Genomic DNA, 19,087 nt, shown 5'->3' on the forward strand with positions numbered 1-19,087 from the left:
AAAAAAAAAAAAAAAAAAAGCCTTAAAAAGGCATTTGACTTATTTATATATAATGAAATTCACCTGAGTAGAGTCCTGGGAAGATTCAACTTTGTTTCTTTTATTTAATAGTATTTAGGAAAACTAGTTTACAGGTTTTCTAACATGAAAATCTGCAACAGTTCTAAATAGAAGTCAAGCATGACTTACTGAGATCACTTTGTCCTTAGAGAACAGTATTAATGTTATCATATAAGTGTTTAACATTTTGACAGTAATTAAAATAAATTGCAGTAGACCAAGTAAAACCTATTTCTTTGAATTCAAGAAGCTTCAAGCAAAGAATCAACTATGAAAAGACTGTCTACTGGAAAGAAGTTCAGTTCTCATGGATAGACCGAAATTTAGTATATAGAACAGCTACTTAGTCTCAGAGTACATTGTTTAAAATTCCTCAGAGATTCTGGCAAAGGGGCAACAAAGATACAATATTAAACATYCTAATGTACAAATGCAAGAGAATCAGAAAGATAATTGCAGAATAGTAATCTGACAGAGAAAAAGATTTTACAGCATCAGAGAAATGCATAAACTGTCCATCCCATTGATCTCCAGAGACAGGAGATAAATATCAGGTTGAAAAGATCCAGGAATCACTGAAATGATTCCTGATTTTTCCTACAAAGCACAAAATGCTAAAGAAATTAAGTCAACAGCAGTGCATTGTGACAGAGTAACTTTTTAGGGGGATTTAAAGTTTGCTTCTCTGACCATTTGGGGGCTCTAAATGTTTCCAGAGTGGAGGGAGGAAGGAGAAATCTGCTCCTAGATATACAGGAGAAAAGACTCCAGAAGGCTGAAGTAGTAAGGGAGGCCTCAGGCTATCTAGTAGGAGCTAGGCATAGACTAACAACCTCCTGGAGGCTGCTCTCCAAAGACAAGAGAGAAGACAGCCAGGGATAAAGAGATTACATCTCACAAATAGCAATACCTCAGAGACATAAATCACCAGTCACTCTGTTCTCAACAAGAACATGAGGAATTTTAAAGCCAACCTGATCAATCTATATCAAATCAAGGAGAATCAGCAAAAWTACACACAAGATGAATGCCACAAGAGACAGCTTAGAGCTAAAAAAATGTAAACTATCTCAGTATCTAAATTGGAAGACCACCTCCAGTGAGTTAGAGTAACTACACACTCCAAATGGTCTAGTCATACACATAATACATATTTTTTCATTATTATGTCCTAGCTTTGTACTGCTGAAAGCATTTACACAAGTTTTAATCTTTAATTTAAACTTTGTCTGCTTCATAAGATATACTAAAATTTGTAAAGGGGAAGGGATAATGTCTGTCTCTTCATGCTACTTCATACCACAAGGCTGAATTGTCATAGCTAAGAATAAAAAACTCAAAGCTCAGCTTCTACTCATTTATTATTAACCTTTTTAAATAGTTCACTAGTTCTGACAGTTCTATAAACTTACAAAACTAATTTCTGTAAGAGCTAAGATATCCTGTCTTGAGAGCAATTATCTAAAGATTAGCATTTGGTAATTCATTTATTCTCTTCAATGAGCAGAAATAATGGGGATTGGGTTTCCATGACTTTAAGCATTTCATGCTCAGTTGCTACTAGATGCTCAAAGTCATCACAATGAATCAAAGCAGAAAAATATGTTAATTGGATTAAGTGTTACTTTTACCCTTCTTTCTTCCTGATGGAGGACATTTTACCTTATTTAATAAATGTAATAGTGAAACTAGTAAAATACTAGGAGTAATTTCATTTTCCCACATTTGTTYTCTGGTTTAAGTGCTAGCAAAAGCAAAGAGCTGCAAACAACTCAGCTACAGGAACTGTAGAAACTAGTGCTTCCTGATGGGGATTTGCATCAGTAGAGYATTGAAAGGGCTGATACCTACAGGAAGTCAGAGACCTTAGGTCTTGCTGCTGAAGATCAACACAAACACCACAGCCACAGGAGAAAAAAGCTGAGATAAGTAAAATTGTTTAACAGACAACTTAAGGGGAAAGTTGAACAATTTCAGAAAAAATCCTGTTAGTTCATTTTCTAATAGGGCTTAATCCAGCAGCAACTCCTCATTCCAGATGTTGCTCAGTATATGCCCAGTTATAAACCTAATTTTTTTTAAAAAAAAAAGCAAGCAGTGGGCCTGCATTTGCATACAGAATCCTTCACTTGGGGTTGCCTACACCTGGTTAAGCCAAAACCAGAGAGCATGACATTCCAATAATCTGCTTTCATAGCAACTGATCTATTTTTTTTTCTTACAGAAACCAAAAGAAATACTAGCTTTTTTATTCCAAAAAGCAGAACACCTACACAAGCCAAACAAATACGACAAAATAAAAACACTAATTTTAATACACTATATATATTCAGTACAGATAAAAAGTTGATTTTTCACATCAGTAGTCTAATCTTATATCTATCAGCATACCTGATGTCTAGTTTTTAWGATTCATTATTTCAACTGCAGTTCTGATGTCTACCTTATAATAGTAACATAATCCAAATCTATAAGTTCAACATTATAGCTGAATGTCTACATTATAGCTAGCCAGCTAATTTACTTATAATGCAGTTTCCTTATAAAAGGGCCTCTAAGCTTCATTTATGAATATTTAGTCATCGCCATGAGATATCATTAACATGTGATCAAGGGTCTCAAATAGCATATTAGCCCAGCCAGCATTTTAAAATTAAAAAGGTAGCTGACTGGCAGGTGCCAACTGGCATCTCCCAGATACCTTTACAGAGCATTATGCCCTACCATGACAACTTTCACAGGAGCAATACATTGCTCCAGACAGGCAGCAATTCTTAGTTTCCAGCTCCTACCAAATGTGGAGCTCAGCACGAATTCACTCTCCCAGAGACAGGACATAACTGACTGGTGTTATTTGTCTCCTGTGTGTGGTGGAGGCTCTGGGATCCTGCTGAAGTCAAAACTGAAAGCCAAAAGGTTACAGGAGTGTTTTTTTGTTTTGTTTTGTTTTTTTGTTTTTTGTTTTTTTTTTTTTTTGGGGGGGGGGGGAAGAGGGGAAATCACAGTGAACAGCTCTCTATCATGCCTCTGAGCAAAATGCTTTAGAATTCTACCAGAGTCAGGTTCATAGATAAACTACTTTGCCCTCCTTGAGGTACTTGTATTGATTTTTCTTCTTCTATATAGCTTAAACTTCACACATCAACAAACCACTAACTACAGTGATTCCTGGAAAAGCTCCATAACTGCCTCATAACCAGAAATGATTGAAAATAATGGAGCATCGACAATTATAGTCTAACTATTGAGAGCTACAGAAGTGAATTCAAGCATTCCATTAAATGTTGAACTACAGAATATATTTACCTTTACTTTTGAGAAACAGCATCATGCAAAAGCATCAGCCACAAACTCCACAACAGCCTGTTTTCCATAAGCATATGAACTAAATTCTAGAGTAGAAGCTGAAGTTCATACAGCATCACATAGACGGCAGTTCAGTGAATGCAGCTAAATTACTAACTACATAGGAGCATCAGTTTTATGGACATTGTTTTCTCCGCTACTCTTAGGTAAACTTAAAGATAAAATTGACAACCCCCCYAATGATTCAACTAACTGCATCTGTAACTGATCTCTTACTACCATGAAACTGTTCAAATAACAGCATGGCTCCTGTTCCTCAGAACCAAGATAGGACAGATGTAGCAGGTAGTGTATGACATTACTTTTTGTTGTGCCTCCTAGTAAAAGTAGAATGCTCAGATTTAACACAGGACACTTGGGGTGGGATTCAACTTGCACAATAAAGTTCCTAAATATGAGCTGTGTCCAGGCTTTCACTACAGTCAGAGATCTAGTCAGTACAGCTGGGGTAATCTAGAAAGTTGATCAGCCCACCCTAAAGTAGATGTCTGCATCTGGCCAGTAGAACAATTCTCCAGACTCCAGAGTGTTCTAGCTTGACCTTTACTAACAAATCTGCAAGCTGAAGCCCTCTCACCTTGCCTGCTCTTCCCTGGTAGAACATCACTTTCACATGTTTTGCAGTACTGGCTGGAAACATCTGTGTTACCCAACGTTCCAGCAAAATGGAGAAGCAGACCAAAGCAAAAATACTAATAAAAACAAAACACAGTACTCAATGTGATGACATATCATCACTGAATGACTGGTAGCAATACAATTCAGGAATGCTATACTGCATCCAGTACATGACATACTTTTTAGAACACAAAGACCTCACTCTGACACTTCTGCTTCAGCAGTTCTATAGTGACCCAAATAAAAACAGGAAAAAGACAGAGGTGAAAAGCAGGGGCAGGAAGCTATGTATAGCTATGTACCTATTTACAATTTTAGCACACGCCAGAAATAACTGGGAGCAAACACACAACCACAATACCTTGAAAAAAAGCTTGTCTCCAATTAAGGAATATCAGTTTATCAACACACTAGCTCTAAAAATCCTGAGGTACCTTTTCCTATCACAAAACTTGTGATATACCTCTCTAAACTTAAGTTGCTTGTTTACAGAATTTCAAAGGACCTGTGCCTGCCTAAGCAAAACCAATCCCATATAGAAAGCACTTTATAATTTTAAAGTGACTTTTAGAAAAAATGAGGGGGCAGCCAACAACAAAAATAACTACCAAGATGAATGACAATACTAACTGCAAAGTGTAACAGTAATCTGAAGTGATAGTTTGGAAGCTGAGCTTACAGAATCAGACAAATAAGTTTTTGTGGGTGCAGCATTCTCTCTAGACAGCATTTTAACAAAACTACATCCTATCTTCAAAATTAAGAGCCTTTAAGAGGTCTTCACCCTGACAATTGTTGGAGGCACCTCCTCTTCCTCCTCTCTTCTGCTTTTACACTAGTCCCAAACTTGCCTTTTCTCATCTCAGCTATCTTCGTGTAAACACTGCTTATCTATTCCTGCCCACCTCTTCATTGGGCACAGAGAAAAAGTAGTTCTGGCAGTAACAGCACAGGAAGGCTGAGAGGAAAGAAAAAGAAAAATAAACTTAAGTTTCTCAGCATTCTGATCCTTCTATTGGGAAATTTAAGGTAGGGCAGCTTACAAACAAATGGAAAAAGTCATAGCTTTGGATTCTCTTGAGCATCTGCAGAGCTCTGCATGAGCTGTTCTGTAATGCATCCCCTGCCTTGTTATCTGTACTGTTCCAGGGGAGATCAAAAGAGGAGACAAAGTTCTGTGATTCAGATGCTACAATTTGGTCTTAATGACTCAAACATCATGCTAGCTTTCTTTTATGGACATCAACGAAATGGCAGAGGCTCAGTGTTAACAGAGATAATAGTTAAGTGTTAATAGTCATATTTAGCTTTAGAGATGGCAGGTAACAGTATAGACAAAGTGATTGTTTTTGAATCTGACACTGATGCAATTATAATGATTAGAAGATTCAGTGAATAACCTCAGAAGTTAATTTTTTTCTTCCCTTAAGATCTGTTAAATGTGGGATTTTGTCTATGTAAGTTTTTTCTATAGTTAAGACTGTTTACAAAATATTTAAAGATAGTTTGTTAATGTAATAMATGTTCACCTAAAAAATTAAGAATATAATATATAGCTGTTTTGTCACAGACCTTGAGATGGAAACCACACTTCCACCATACAACACATATGAAAGCTTCWCAAGAGTCCAAGATAGTATCTGTTGCAATTATCACGCATGAAAGGAAAAATTGAAATAATGAACAGCTACCTACTGGAAARGGGATCTTGCAACATTATGCTGCCAGACCTTCATCTGAAAGACTTGAACACAGTATATTAATACGCATCTTCCTTCTTCCTCAAAATGACAGCGATAAAAAAAAAATTCTCCAAAGAAATGCAAAGATTTCAAGGTCCATTAAGATAAAATAGAGAAAATAAAATAAAATGGTCATAAAATAGTCTCCATTATATAGCCAATAGTGTGAAACAACCCAAAAAGGAAGCAAAGAAGTTAAACAACTTTCTGAAAGAATCAACCCTCTTTTAACATACTTTGTTTCTTTAATTTTATTTTCACTGAAAAGAATTTTAAAAGCCATAGCCTGAAAAAAACAAATGCACTGAATAGTGGTAATTTCAGGATTAATACTATTTTAAATTAAAAGTTCATAGATGCATTTTTTCGAAAACATTTATACAGACAGTTCTACAACTCTCAGGGGTAGCATAAGTGACACCCAGTATGCTATTTTCTCTGCTGAATATTAGAAAAAGCAATAAAAAAAAATGAAACAGCTCATGCTGACTGAATTTCTGACTGTGGTTACAGAACCTAACATTGCCCATATCCTTCTCCAGCCTTCCCACTAAGTCACTCAATTCTGCTGCTCCTCTCTCCCCCAACACACTAAGTGTCAGTGATTCCACTGCATGAAACTAAATAGGTTCATTAAACTGCTGCATTACAAACAAAAGATTTGGATAGGTACAGAGGCATAAAAACTGTTGATGCTCTGTATGTCAATTTTTAAAAATTAGGGTTACTCTGATAGGATTAGAAAATAAATCTCAAGCTTGCACATTTTATTTAAGCTTCTAGAAAACTTCCTAGCATTGATTTAATTTTCTGCATCACTGCCTGCACCCAGCAGTGTCAGAACTTGTAAATTGGGAGTTTTAATTTCTTTCATGTCTGGAATGCAATGTTGGATTTTCCATTCGAAAGCTTTGGAGAGCCTAAGCTATACAAACATATCAAAGGTAGGAAATGATTTGAAGGTCTAAAAGAATAAATGGCAATTTCAAATTTGCTTTTATATGGCAAACAAAAAGGCTTTTCTTTCTAGCACGTATCTTTAGTTTTGTCACACACATACAGAACACTTCACACCAATAAGCAAGGGACCACAGCCAGTATTTTAGCAAATAAATTGAACAGGAACTCAAAAAATCATTGTATAAATTACACTTTTGGATTTGAAGAAAATATTTTATAGCAGTATTATGTTGACCTTCAGAGTAGGTTGTTACATTGTCACTCCAAACTATGGCAGACAATTTACACATCCAAAATACGTACTGTAATTTAGGTTTTCTATTTCAATCTCATTTGAAGATTATATAATCTTTAGCTAAAGCACCAGCACCATACCTTCTCTCCTCTTTCAAAAAAAGGGAGGAGAAAAAAAGCATATTTATGCCACATATGCAGCAGATATAACAAACAGCGTCTATATGATGTCATTAACCATTTCAAACCACTCTGAATCTGCTATAGTACTTTCTAGTGATGGAGCACACTAACAATAACTAGGCCTTCCCTCTCACTTATATCACCTGTTGGGATTATTCCAATTGCATTCTGAAGTAAACTGCAGTAGTATTTGATGTTGTAATGCTTTAACTATTTTCCAGCATGTTTAGTTAAATTATAGGGTTGTGTCAGTGTCCAAGCCCCAAATGTTTGCCCCCAAATCACTCAATACCCCTGGTTGCTTTAAATAAAAGTTGCAAGACTCTTCGGGCATATAAAATTGGTTTGTGATTTATACCAATGTCCTTGTTATTCAATTGAACATTCTATATACTGCTCAGCTGCCATCCAGAACCTGACCTGAGGCAAACTAAGCAGCTCCTCAAGAGGCATCTAGATAGTACATGCCCACATCTAGAAAATAAACAAGAKGGGTTCATAACAGTCAATCCAAGGACAACAGGGGCTCTGCAGTGACAGCATCAGAGACAACACAGACAAAAGCCTCCAGAGATGAGGCCTTTCTCAACATTTACTAAGCATCATTTTAAATGAATATTAATGCTCTCTTCTTGTCTTTCTTTTGAATTATTTTGCTCCTAAGCAGTAAATGCAATACAGTAAGAGTTCAAGCTAAGATTTCTCCAATAAGATTTTTTTCTTGCTGCATTAAATGGCATTTTGTGTAAGAGCAGTTTACACATCAGTTCCCTGTCTTATACACAAGAACAATGTTTCTAGTCATAATGAACATGCAACTACCAAAGCTCTGCTCTGTTTCAAAGGAAAGGACAGGTCCTTCTTTCTAGACTACAGAAGCAAGAAGCTCAAAGATCAGTTCATTTTGGACATTCTACTACAGTCAGAGTTTTATCGTTGCTCCAAGTTATAGCATTGCCAGAATATAAACAGATAAAACAATTAAGTGTTTTAACAAAAAAACTATTAGCTATGGCATCACATTTTAACATATAGCCTTACGATGAAGGAGAAAGATTTTAGGGACAAACTCAAATCCATTTTTACTCTATTTAGATCCTTACCACAGAAGCATCTTGAACAAATGGTTAAAACCTAGACTATGAGTCAGAAGATAATCTTTGTTGCCTTTTTTTTTTTTTTTTTTACAAGTCATTTGCAAAAGCACAATAGTTAAAGGGAATTAAATGAGTAGTTAACACATTTTAAAATACTGATTATTCCCCATAGTATCTTCTCAAAAGTGCAAAATAAAGTAAAAACTATTCTGGAGTAACTTGGCATGCTTAGAGTTCACCAAGGCATAGCCCTACTGAGCAATGAGGCACAACGCAAAAGATAGTTAGCTAAAGAAATCATCACTTCTGATCAATACACCAAAAAGAAAACAAGAAACTTGCTTCACAACTTGCAGACATACTCCCCCACCCCGCCCCCATACACACACACACTTAAGGGAGACCAAGTATTTCCATGGGATTATAGACATACTGCTGGTAACTGCAAGAAACTGGGCTCAACATCCCAACAGTCCCTTCCTGTGTGTGGGGAACTAACACTGATCATTTTTAAATTGGTCTCATCCCTGCAAAAGTGCTGGTATTCTAACTTAGCTATTACAAACAAGTCATTCCTGTCTAGTTCTCACAAAAATCAAAGGCAAGACACAATAACAGTAGCTCTGTTTTTAACAAATTAAATTTCTAGGGGTAAATCAGATAAAGGTCATGAGGGAATGTTTTCTCACAGCATTATCCTTTCTGCACATATTTACTGGTTGCTGCAGAAGAGTAAGAGTGCTTTAACTCTGTTTACAAAAGAAAACAAAGGCTAAAAATCTGTAGAAAAATTTAAAAAAGCCTGTATTACTCTTTCTGCTACAATATGTATTAAAATAAATCAGTTATTAGTGCTGCAAAACCATGGGTGCAAGTTCTCAGCATATTTCCTTCCTTCTGTGTAGTTTATAGAGCAGAAGCAATTTCAGATTGGATCATTACTTGCTGAAGATTATAGATCAGTGTTTACTGAAAAATACTCATTTTCCTTATTAATGCACACTGATGCAAGTTACATTTTTATCAAGCTTTCTCTCATTTCAAAATACGATTTTGAGCTGCAGGATTTAAATAAGTTATTTATTCATAATTCAGACAGATTAAGCTTAAGGTTCTATTAGCACACACATACATATCGTCAACTTCCTCTTTAGACAGCTGTTACTTAGGCTAGCTCAAAATCAGAAGGGTTTTGAGGAACCTCAAAGAATGCTAGCCAGGATGGATAAATGGGAAGAAACTCAGTAGACTACACTGACAAATTAAACAAAATAAAGGTGAAAATTAAGGAGCAATGCACACCAGAAAGCTAAGTCAATTATTTAAACTCCACAGAACATAGGTATTCCCAGAAACATACAAAATGCAATTAAAAGCACCAAGTTAAGCATTAAAATACGTTGGTAACGCAATAGAGAACATACTGTTATCATAATACACCATACTATGTCATAAAAGAGCAGAGCCAACATACTGTTATCATAATACACCATACTATGTCATAAAAGAGCAGAGCCAACATACTGTTATCATAATACACCATACTATGTCATAAAAGAGCAGAGCCTCATTTAGAATATGACAAACAGCATCTTTCTTCTCCATCTAAGAGGACTGAAGAACCTTACATTACTTAAGTCTCACACTATTGAAGGATTAGACATGATGCTGAAGGAATAACATCAACTGAGAATGAAAAAAGTCCACTTAGAACAAGACTAGTAAAACTTGAGAGATTTACACAAGGAAGAGGCACAAGGAGACACATGCATGAAAATATATATGTACATAAACACAAAAGTAGTAGCTCACAGAAGACTGGAGCTTTTATTTGTCCAATCTGAAATGAAAAAATTCCCAGATGTTCAATGAAAGCTAATAAAAGGAAAGCTTTTCTCTTCCTTTCTGTCTCAACTACAAAATTTTAAAGTTCTTAAATGGAAACAGAATACAAATTTTTAAAAAGTATGTGCATGTGTGAGTATTTATATGTAAATAATTTCATTTTTAAAATTCTAAGCTTTTATTCAATATTAGACCACTTATTTTGTGGTACATTTTTGTCTCCATATCTACCACAGGTGAAGTTCTTACATTCTCCTATAAAAAGGCCCAGAACTGGGCAGAAATGCTCAATTTTAGATCCTGGGAACAAAGGGAAAGAGATAGAAAAAGGCATTGCTATATATAGGCTTTGAGTTCAATCCAATATGATTATTCTTATAATTCTCCTTGCATAATTCACATGTTTCTTCCTCATTTCTTCTGGCTTTTGTTTTGCTTGCAGTTTAACAAGTATCCTCAAACACAACTAACTTCAAGTGCCAGCCCTATCTGGAAGTAGAGGGACAGCTGTCAGACCAGCAAAACACCTAGACATGGTATCTTTAAAATGCAGAAGGGGGAGGGAGGGGAAAGAGAGAGAGAGACCGTTTCTTCTGTTACTACAAAAGTCAAACCAATTTTGAATCTAAGTTTTCTCCAAGTTTTCCATGTACAGAACAGTCTAGACATACAATACTGCTGCTTACTTGGCTTACATATGAGCACTCAATATACATATTCTACATACACCCTTTAGAAATTGCCATTTAAGGATGAGACTGGGAAAAGGTCAATTCTAACCCTACTTTAAGGGCTCTCAAACAAGGTATCTCCCCAAGAATAAAAAGCAAGCCACATACCACCCCCCCTTAAAAAAAAAAGTCTCTCAAACTATTTTTAACCTCCTGTTTAAAAGCACTTTCACTATTTACTTTGGTGACTAACTAGATTAGCATAGCTACAGGCAAGCACTAAGCTACATTTTGCTTTTATTGTTGCAACAACAATACAATAGCTTTAACATAACTTTGTTATTACTCAAAGGGTTACACTAAAAACTAAATTTCACACTGTACAACATTTAAAAGACTTTTGGTTTTGTCTACCTCTTCACCTCACAATCTACAACCAAATTTTTTTACATTATTTTGGTTGAGGGAAATTTTAGGTTAGAGTTTGGTCTGAAAGGCAACAAACAGCACACAACCTGAGGCACATATATTTAAAATGCAAAACATTAACAACAGCGAACTATCACATAATTTTTTAGAATTTTATAAAAATGTTTCATCTCTGTGAAATTAAAGTACTACTTCTAAAGAAGCCCACAAAAGTAAACTGGTAAAAGCAAGCCCTATCTAGTCTTGTTAACTTATTACTGATTAGTTCATAAATCCATTGAAAAAATGCCTGGGAACAGACACAAGTCAAACACTTGAAAGCCAGAACTTCAGTAGTTCAGTACAACATTTTATAGTTAAGAGACAAACAAATCTTCTTTGTGCAGGAAGGCAACACAATAGAAATCTAAAGTGGATTAAATGGGGCAGTTCAATATGAGCTTAAATATTCCATACCACAGGGCTGTATAAGAAGTACTTTAAATACAAGAGCCAGTTAATGAACCAACCAAGCTTCTCCGACATTGCATATACTTTGTTACAAGCTCACTGAAGAACCTTCCGTTCTTCTCACCAAAGAATCATAACAGGGAATCAATTCTGAGTGCAAATTTCTTCACAATAACCATCTTTCAATTAAAAATCTGGCTGTATTTTCATCTAGAAAGCTAAATTCCATTAGTCTTTTTTCTCCTGGCTCTGAGGCCAAAGAGGTATATGTGGATCATCTCCCCCTTGAATTACTCAGACTGTCTCCCACACAAACTTCAAAATTCTTGAGGATGGAAGAGACCACTGGAGATCAYTTAGTCCAACCCCCCTGTTCAAGGAGGGTCACCTGGAGCACRTTGCCCAGAATTGTGTGCATGCAACTTTTGAATATCTCCAAGGACAGAGACCCCACAACCTCTCTGGGCAACCTGTTCCAGTGCTCTGTCACTCTCACAGGAAAGAAGTTTTTCCTTATATTCAGATGGAACTGCCTGTGTTTCAGTTTGTGCCTGTTGCCTCTCATCCCGTTGCTGCGTGCCACTGAAAAAAAGTCTGGTCCCATCCCCTTGATACTCTGCCTTAAGATATCTGTGTACACTGATAATGTGYCCCCCTCCCCCAGACCTAAGTCTTTTTTTTTTTTTTTTTCCAGGCTGAACAGTCTCAGCTCTCTCAGCCTCTCCTCATATGAGAGAGGCTGCAGTCCCTTCATCACCTTAGCAGCCCTCCGCTGGACTCRCTGTAGYAGCTCCATGTCTCTCTGGTAGTGGGGAGCCCAGCAGTGGACACAGTGCTCCAAGTGTGGCCTCAGCAGGGCTGAGTAAAGGGGGAGAATCACCTCCCTTGACCTGCTGGCAGTGCTCTGCCTAATGCAGCCCACAATGCCGTAGCTGCCTTGGTCACAGGGGCACATTGCTGGCTCGTGGTCAACCTGTTGTCCRCCAGGGCTGCCCGGTCCTTCTCTGCAGAGCTGCTCTCCAGCAGGTCAGCCCCCAGCCTGTACTGSTGCATGGGGTTATTCTTCCCTAGGTGCAGGACYCTGCACCTGCCTTTGTTGGAACTTCATAACATACTTTCAAATTAAATCCTTGTTTTGACATCAGTCTCTCAGAGAGGAGGAAAAATAAGGGGTTATGAGATAATTATGGCATAAACAACATTTGGGCCATTGAAACCAGTACAGTGAACCAGCAAGAGGAGCTGACTGGCTAAACAAAACTTTTTTTTTTTAATTTTTCAATTTCAAAAACCTATGCTCTGTTACAAGGCATTTTGTACTCCAATTGAATTTGGTAAGAACAAAACCTAGTGGTCTTCTCAATTTTGCATCAAAAACTAGAGTTTAAAGGATATGGAAAACTGTGGTAGAGAGGTTCTGGACTTTGAAGTTAGATAAGTTCCATTCTTAGTGCACATAAAGTATCTAACAGCTATCTGTACAAGCCTAAACTCATCTGTCCGTACAGTTAAGGAAGATTAAAAAAAAAAAGAGAGAGATTAGGCATTTTAACTTAAAATGAAACCTTGATAGGTGCCTGTTTCTCTCAATGATAAAGGGAGCCACAGGAAACCAGCTTTAACACTAACAGCTACCTTTCAGACACATTAGGGAAGGTGAATCTCTCCCTAACTAAGCAACTTGTTCCAAGTTAATCTGCACCAAGAACAGGAAGAGAGCCATGCACTGGGAATTTCAACAAGGTGAAAGACAATCCACCTGGCAGGCACAGGGCTAGTCAGTCTGTAAGCTAGTTTTCAGGCATGCAAGAGAAGTGCTCCAGAGCTGGAGGCRTAAAAGGAGTATGCATCTGTGTCTGTAAAAATAGAAACTGCTACCTTCARCTTCCCTGTCTGACCCAGTCATAACTTCAACTATTCCAGTATTCTTTCATATATAGATTTATACTCACATAGCTAGTCAAAAGAGAACAATGCAGCTGAATAAAGTTATTATTTTATATCAGGCTATTTGCTGCCAGTCAGCTCTCCTTGCTGGTTCACTACACTGGTTCCAACAGTCACACAAACATGAGAGGGAAGGCACGCAGTGCCAATTATCCATCAGCTTAAGAGTCTGTGGAACTGCATCCTTAGTTACATTTCAATCCCTTCTAGCCAAACCATTAATCAGCAGTACACTTTCTTAGACCACACACAAGTTAGTTTGTTGCACAGCTCTGATACCTTCTGTGTTTCAACATTTATTTCCTCTTAAAAAATAAAAGCACTCTCTCACTCTCTCAAGTAAAGCTCAAGAGATACCAAAAGATTCAAATAAAGGAAAGACTTCATAAAACAGTCTCGTTAACTGGAAAAGCCAGCCCTGACCAACAAAATTACATTATCATATATAGTAGTGGTTCACTGGTTTTCATCATCACCTGTTCTCATCATCCATAGAGATCTTCATATTATCAGGCATCCAGGGCATGGCCTGGATGCAGCAAAAGCAGAGCTCTCCTCCCTGCTATCAAACCTGTAATAATCCAGTTTCAATAGTCCCAATGGTGTTGACATTATTAAGCATTAAGCTAGCTCAATAAACTAGCAATCATTCAGATATCCAGATATATGACCAAAGGTCACAGCTTACGGAGTCAAACTACARTAGAAATTTATAGGCACATGGACAACCAGTTTAGGCCAGTTCATGTGCTGTCTAACTACCCTTGCTAACACAAAAGTGAGGACACAGAACAGTAGGAACAGTATACAAGCACTGTGCAGGGCTATTTGTACAAGTGACGATGAACATACAGAACGCTTTCCTGCTGAGTTACAGAATCAGCTTTGTCAACAGCAGCAAAGGAGTAGCCAAACTTGTAGATCTTGTGCACAACAGTATTCTCTGTTGCCACTGATCTCTTAGCACGTATTTGCCTTTTGAAAACAGGCGTCTACATATACGCACATGTGAAAACATGTGGACTAGGGGCATCTATCAAAAAGAGTACAACACAGAGCTGAATAGGGCAAATTTCTTTAACTTAGATTACACAGGGTTGGTTGTGTTCCAAGTCCCTCTGCTGCAAACACTAACAAGGTGAAAAATTAAGTGCTTTTTCTGTCAGAACTTTGGCCTCACCCAATCCTTTCTCTTCAAGTACTATTAGACTATAATTGCTTTTGAACATTAGAGGTCCACTACAGATCTGCACTACCATCAAGAACTAAAAGCTATGCATATTTTGTTACCATTGTGTCTATTCAACTYGATTCTCAAGCAACATGGACTTAAAACAGTAAATGGATTAGTTGCCTGAGACTTCATGTGCATCTTTTTAGAGGTTTTATGTTTTAAAATGTTTGGTGCTCGTCCTCTTCCGTAAATACGCATGAATTAGCTTTTGACCAAAGGAAAAAAAAACTAGCTACATAAGCAAAGAAAGCATTTCCATAATTTCCTTATATAATGTACTGTATACAGCAAGAGTTTATGAACATTAATATACAGTATTTTGATAATCAACATTTTTCATCAAAAATACAAATTCTAATTAGATGTCCCTTAAATTAATTTTTGAACCCTCTATAACCACACAAGTTCTTCCACTAACACCCCTAAATCTGCAACATYATAGTTACTCATGTTATTTACCCAGTGCTGATGCTGCATTCTAGAGAAAGCCTAGCTGCCTTGCTTGTACTTTTGCTTGTCCTGCAGGTAAGTGGGAAGAGTCATGTCTTGACTACATCTTTGTCCCTCCTGTCTCCTCTTGCTTCACCTTACACACAGATAGATACAYATCTATCTATTAAAAAGTAGCATGTAGTATAAAATATTTAATTCTTCTCTGTGAAGACAATACATGGCAAGAAACAACTGCTGAYGTATCCCAAAAGAGCAGAAAAAAGGTTCTAGCAGAACATATGTTTCCGATAACAGTCAGAATTTTGCAGTATTCTAGATAACTGCAAGATTCTAGATATCTGGAGTCCCAAGACAGGTTATCCAAGATATTCATGTCCCTTAAGAAAATCATCGTTTCATATTTTCATGAAACAGTTTTCTTTCAGAAGGGTTAGATAGCTTTAAGATAGCAAGTTTAATATTCTAATTAATGCAGCAGGAAAATTTTCACTCTAAATTCAGTTTCCAATTTCACTAAAACTGACTTTAAGATCAGTTTCCAGCATCAGTTTTGAGTTATAATCACTCAGAACACAAGAAACTAACTAGACTAAGTACTATATTCAGTACCACAGGACTGATCAGGCTAGGGTTTTTCCTTAACAAAACGGTGCTGACTTTATCCTATTAGTCTTTGTTGTTGTTGTTGCACAGCATGCCAACTAGTTCATCAGTGCTCAGTAAGAACTGAAATGCAATTTGCCATTTCTGACCATAGCTCCTCTTTATGTAAAGCCAAATATTGCATCAGAATTACTTCAGTTAACTTTTGGTCCTATCTCTGACAACATAAAAACGGCTTGTCTACTGTTTTTGACAAAACAAAGTTCAATGTTAAAAATGAAAAATACTGCTTGACAGACACTGCTTATCCCACCCCTCAGAATCATTAGGGTTCTAAAATGAGAGGCACCTTTGTACCTGCAGCTCTGCTGTTTATAGGAGGCACCTTTGTACTTGCAGTCCTTCTTCACATGCACACAAGTGATCTAGCCAAGGCAGCTATCTGGTGCTACTCCCCCCAACCCAAGCCTATGTGGATTTAAAAACAAAATAGTGTTCTGATTTGGGTAACACATCTGACCAAGAGCAAAATAAAATGCAGCTGCAGCTTTCTCTTCTAAAGAGAGATTAAAAAAAAATGCACGAAGTAGTGATTGYATCCACCAGAACTCAGGACTCTCCCTGCTCTTCTAGCAAGGATGCACAACTAGGCTATAGTCTAGCTGAGCACACTGTCAAATTCTGTCGTAGTGTGATTACTCTTCTGGAAGGTGAAAGTGATGATTTCCAATCTCCTTCCTGCTAATTACTTTGACCACAACATTATTACATAGCAAGTCATGTTTTCTAAGTATGAGAACCCAGTTTTGGAAGATCATTACTAGAGACCATGATTCTCAGGGAAAAAAAACACACTTCTGTACCATGAATGGATAGAATAGCAACCACATATATGTTTTTGCATTTCTTTGCGGACAATAGTTCCCAGCTGAATATGCAAGAATATACAAATTTTTACAGCACCTCATCTGAAAAAACYTCATTCTTCTCATTTACAGGATAAAGAGCTTAGGCATCTAATTCTGTTTATTCATCGCCCCTCTGTGAAGTAGATACTGCAATGCATAGCTTGTAGACATACATGATTCCTATTGTTTTTAGCTCAAAAACTTTTGCTGTATACATTACAAATGATCACAAATAGCTTGAACACCGGAATGCACATCATAATGCTCCACCTAAGCTTTCTTACTCAATTGAGGCTAAACACTTGCCTAGATTTTTCTGCTTCAGACAGAAGCATTTTTGTCAGGTTAGGAGAAGAAAACAAGCTTCTTTTCATTGCAATCTCAACTTTGGGCCCAATTTATCCTAATATCCAGAAAGGCATAACTACACTCTCAAAGGGCTGTAGCACCACTCTGTATGATGAAAGCTTCCTAAAAACTTGCATCTTGTAGGGCTACACAGCTGAAACACTTTCTTGGCAGGAAACAGAAACATTATTATAATAATACACATTATCTTTTGTATTTCTTTAAGCTACATTCTAGAAAAAAGTCAGCTTCATTGTTATTCATTATAATGGTTATATTATTAATTATAATAATTAATTATTCATTATTACTGTGAGAGCTGAAAACTGTCTATCCTCAACTTACAAAGTCAAAAGCACAAGAGGCTTTTCAAAGAGAACATAAAATGAAATAGAAGATACATCTACCTTTGAAATAAAGTAAACTTATGTGCCTAGAATGATTTATATCAGTAATAGCAGGATGGAGATTTGGTTGTGATAACACTGTTACATCTTTAGGTTTCAGTAAACACCGGGTTTACTGGTGAATTTTGGAACACTAGTTACATCAGTGAACCTGCATATCAAAATGCTGGTTTGGGCAACTATTAAGGCCATTCTTGAGATATCCTGAGTGCCACTATACCGCATCGTTAACTCATTGTTTGCATTAACCATTAGACTAGCAAGGGGGGGGGGATTAAACTATGAGGGACCAAACTCACGCATCTCTCCCCCAACGCACGACGACAGGGGGTGTGCAAGAGGGCAAAGCACACCTGCTTCCTCGCCCGCAGCCCCGCGCGGGTCGCTGCCCTGCCCGCGCAGAGGGGCGGCGGGCGCCGCTCGGGCTCCGTTACACAAGTACTTCTGCGTCCCGCAGCCACGTGCCCGCGGCGGGGCTGCGCCTCCCTCCCTTCCTCCTCCCCTCCCTCCTCTGGGGTTTGCCGGGGACGGGCACAAGCCACCGCCGGCCCCTCTCGGAGGGCCCGGCGCGGCCCTGCGGCGGCACGGACACCGGCAGCCGCTGCACTGCGGGCGGCCGGAGTTACCCGCCGGGGCGGGGAAGGCCCGAGGCAGAAGGGGGCGGGCCCTGGCAGCGCCCCCCACCCCGTCCCCTTTCGCCACCCTGCCCGCAGCCCCTCACCTGTTTTGAACGCCAGCTGCTTGTCCTCGGCGCTGCCGAAGAGCTGCAGCATGGAGACGAAGAGGACCCCGCACGAGTTCTGGATGCCGAAGACGGAGCCGTTGCACCACATGGCGGCCAGCATCACCACCCAGCCCCAGCCGCCGTCGGGGGGCTCGGCCGCCGCCTCCACGCTCCCGCCGGCTCCCCCCGCCGCCGACGGGCTGTCGCTGCCCGGGCAGCGCTGTTCGCCGTTCTCCTGCCGCGGCTCCGCCGCCGCCGCGCAGGGCAAGGGGGCGGCCGCGGGGCCCCCCGCGCCCTGCGGCGCCGGCTGCTCGCTCACCGGCGCCATCCTCAGCCGCGCCGCGGAGCGAGCGCCAGACCCTCCCGGGCTCGCCGCCTTCCTCCTTCTCCTCGAGGCCTCTCAGCTGCCCCCCCCCCCCCCCCGGTTCACGCAGGGGCTGCGGGCATCCCGCGGCACCGTGTGCCTCCGTGCGCCGCCGCCGCCCTTCCGCGTCCTCCCCCCCTTCCCGCCGCGCCGAGGGGCGACCGCTGCCGCCGCTCGATTTTAAAAGGGGGGCGCCCGCGGGGGCGTTAGCGGCGCGAGGGCTTTTCTGCGCTCCGATTGGCTGAGGGAAGGGCGCGGGGGGGGGGCGAAGCCACGCTCCTCTCTCGCTCTCTTCCCCCCCCCCCCCCCCCCCCCCCCCCCCGGGCTGGCCTCTTCAGCGGAGGGGGCGGGGCAGCCCCGCGGCGGCGATAAACGCTCGTGCCGCAGCTGCTCGCCGCTGCCGGGGCGGGAAGGGGCGTGCGCGCACGCGAGGCTTCAAGTCAA

The 19,087-nt window shown here is 39.5% G+C and overlaps 1 protein-coding gene across 1 annotated transcript in view; it reads right to left on the minus strand.

Annotated features, from left to right (window-relative positions):
• SLC16A10 (solute carrier family 16 member 10) overlaps positions 1 to 18,702 on the minus strand; it is an 82,623-nt gene extending 63,921 nt beyond the window's left edge. Inside the window, exon 1 of the mRNA XM_085306645.1 lies at positions 18,277 to 18,702. Within this exon, the coding sequence (XP_085162771.1) occupies positions 18,277 to 18,607 (331 nt within the window). The 5' untranslated portion in view covers positions 18,608 to 18,702. The remainder of the gene's footprint in view (positions 1 to 18,276) is intronic.
• Between the last annotated feature and the right edge of the window lie 385 nt (positions 18,703 to 19,087).

Source organism: Rhea americana, unplaced genomic scaffold, assembly GCF_003343005.1.
Source record: "Rhea americana isolate MKP2758 unplaced genomic scaffold, rheAme1 scaffold_243, whole genome shotgun sequence".
In the NCBI taxonomy this organism is placed as follows: domain Eukaryota; kingdom Metazoa; phylum Chordata; class Aves; order Rheiformes; family Rheidae; genus Rhea; species Rhea americana.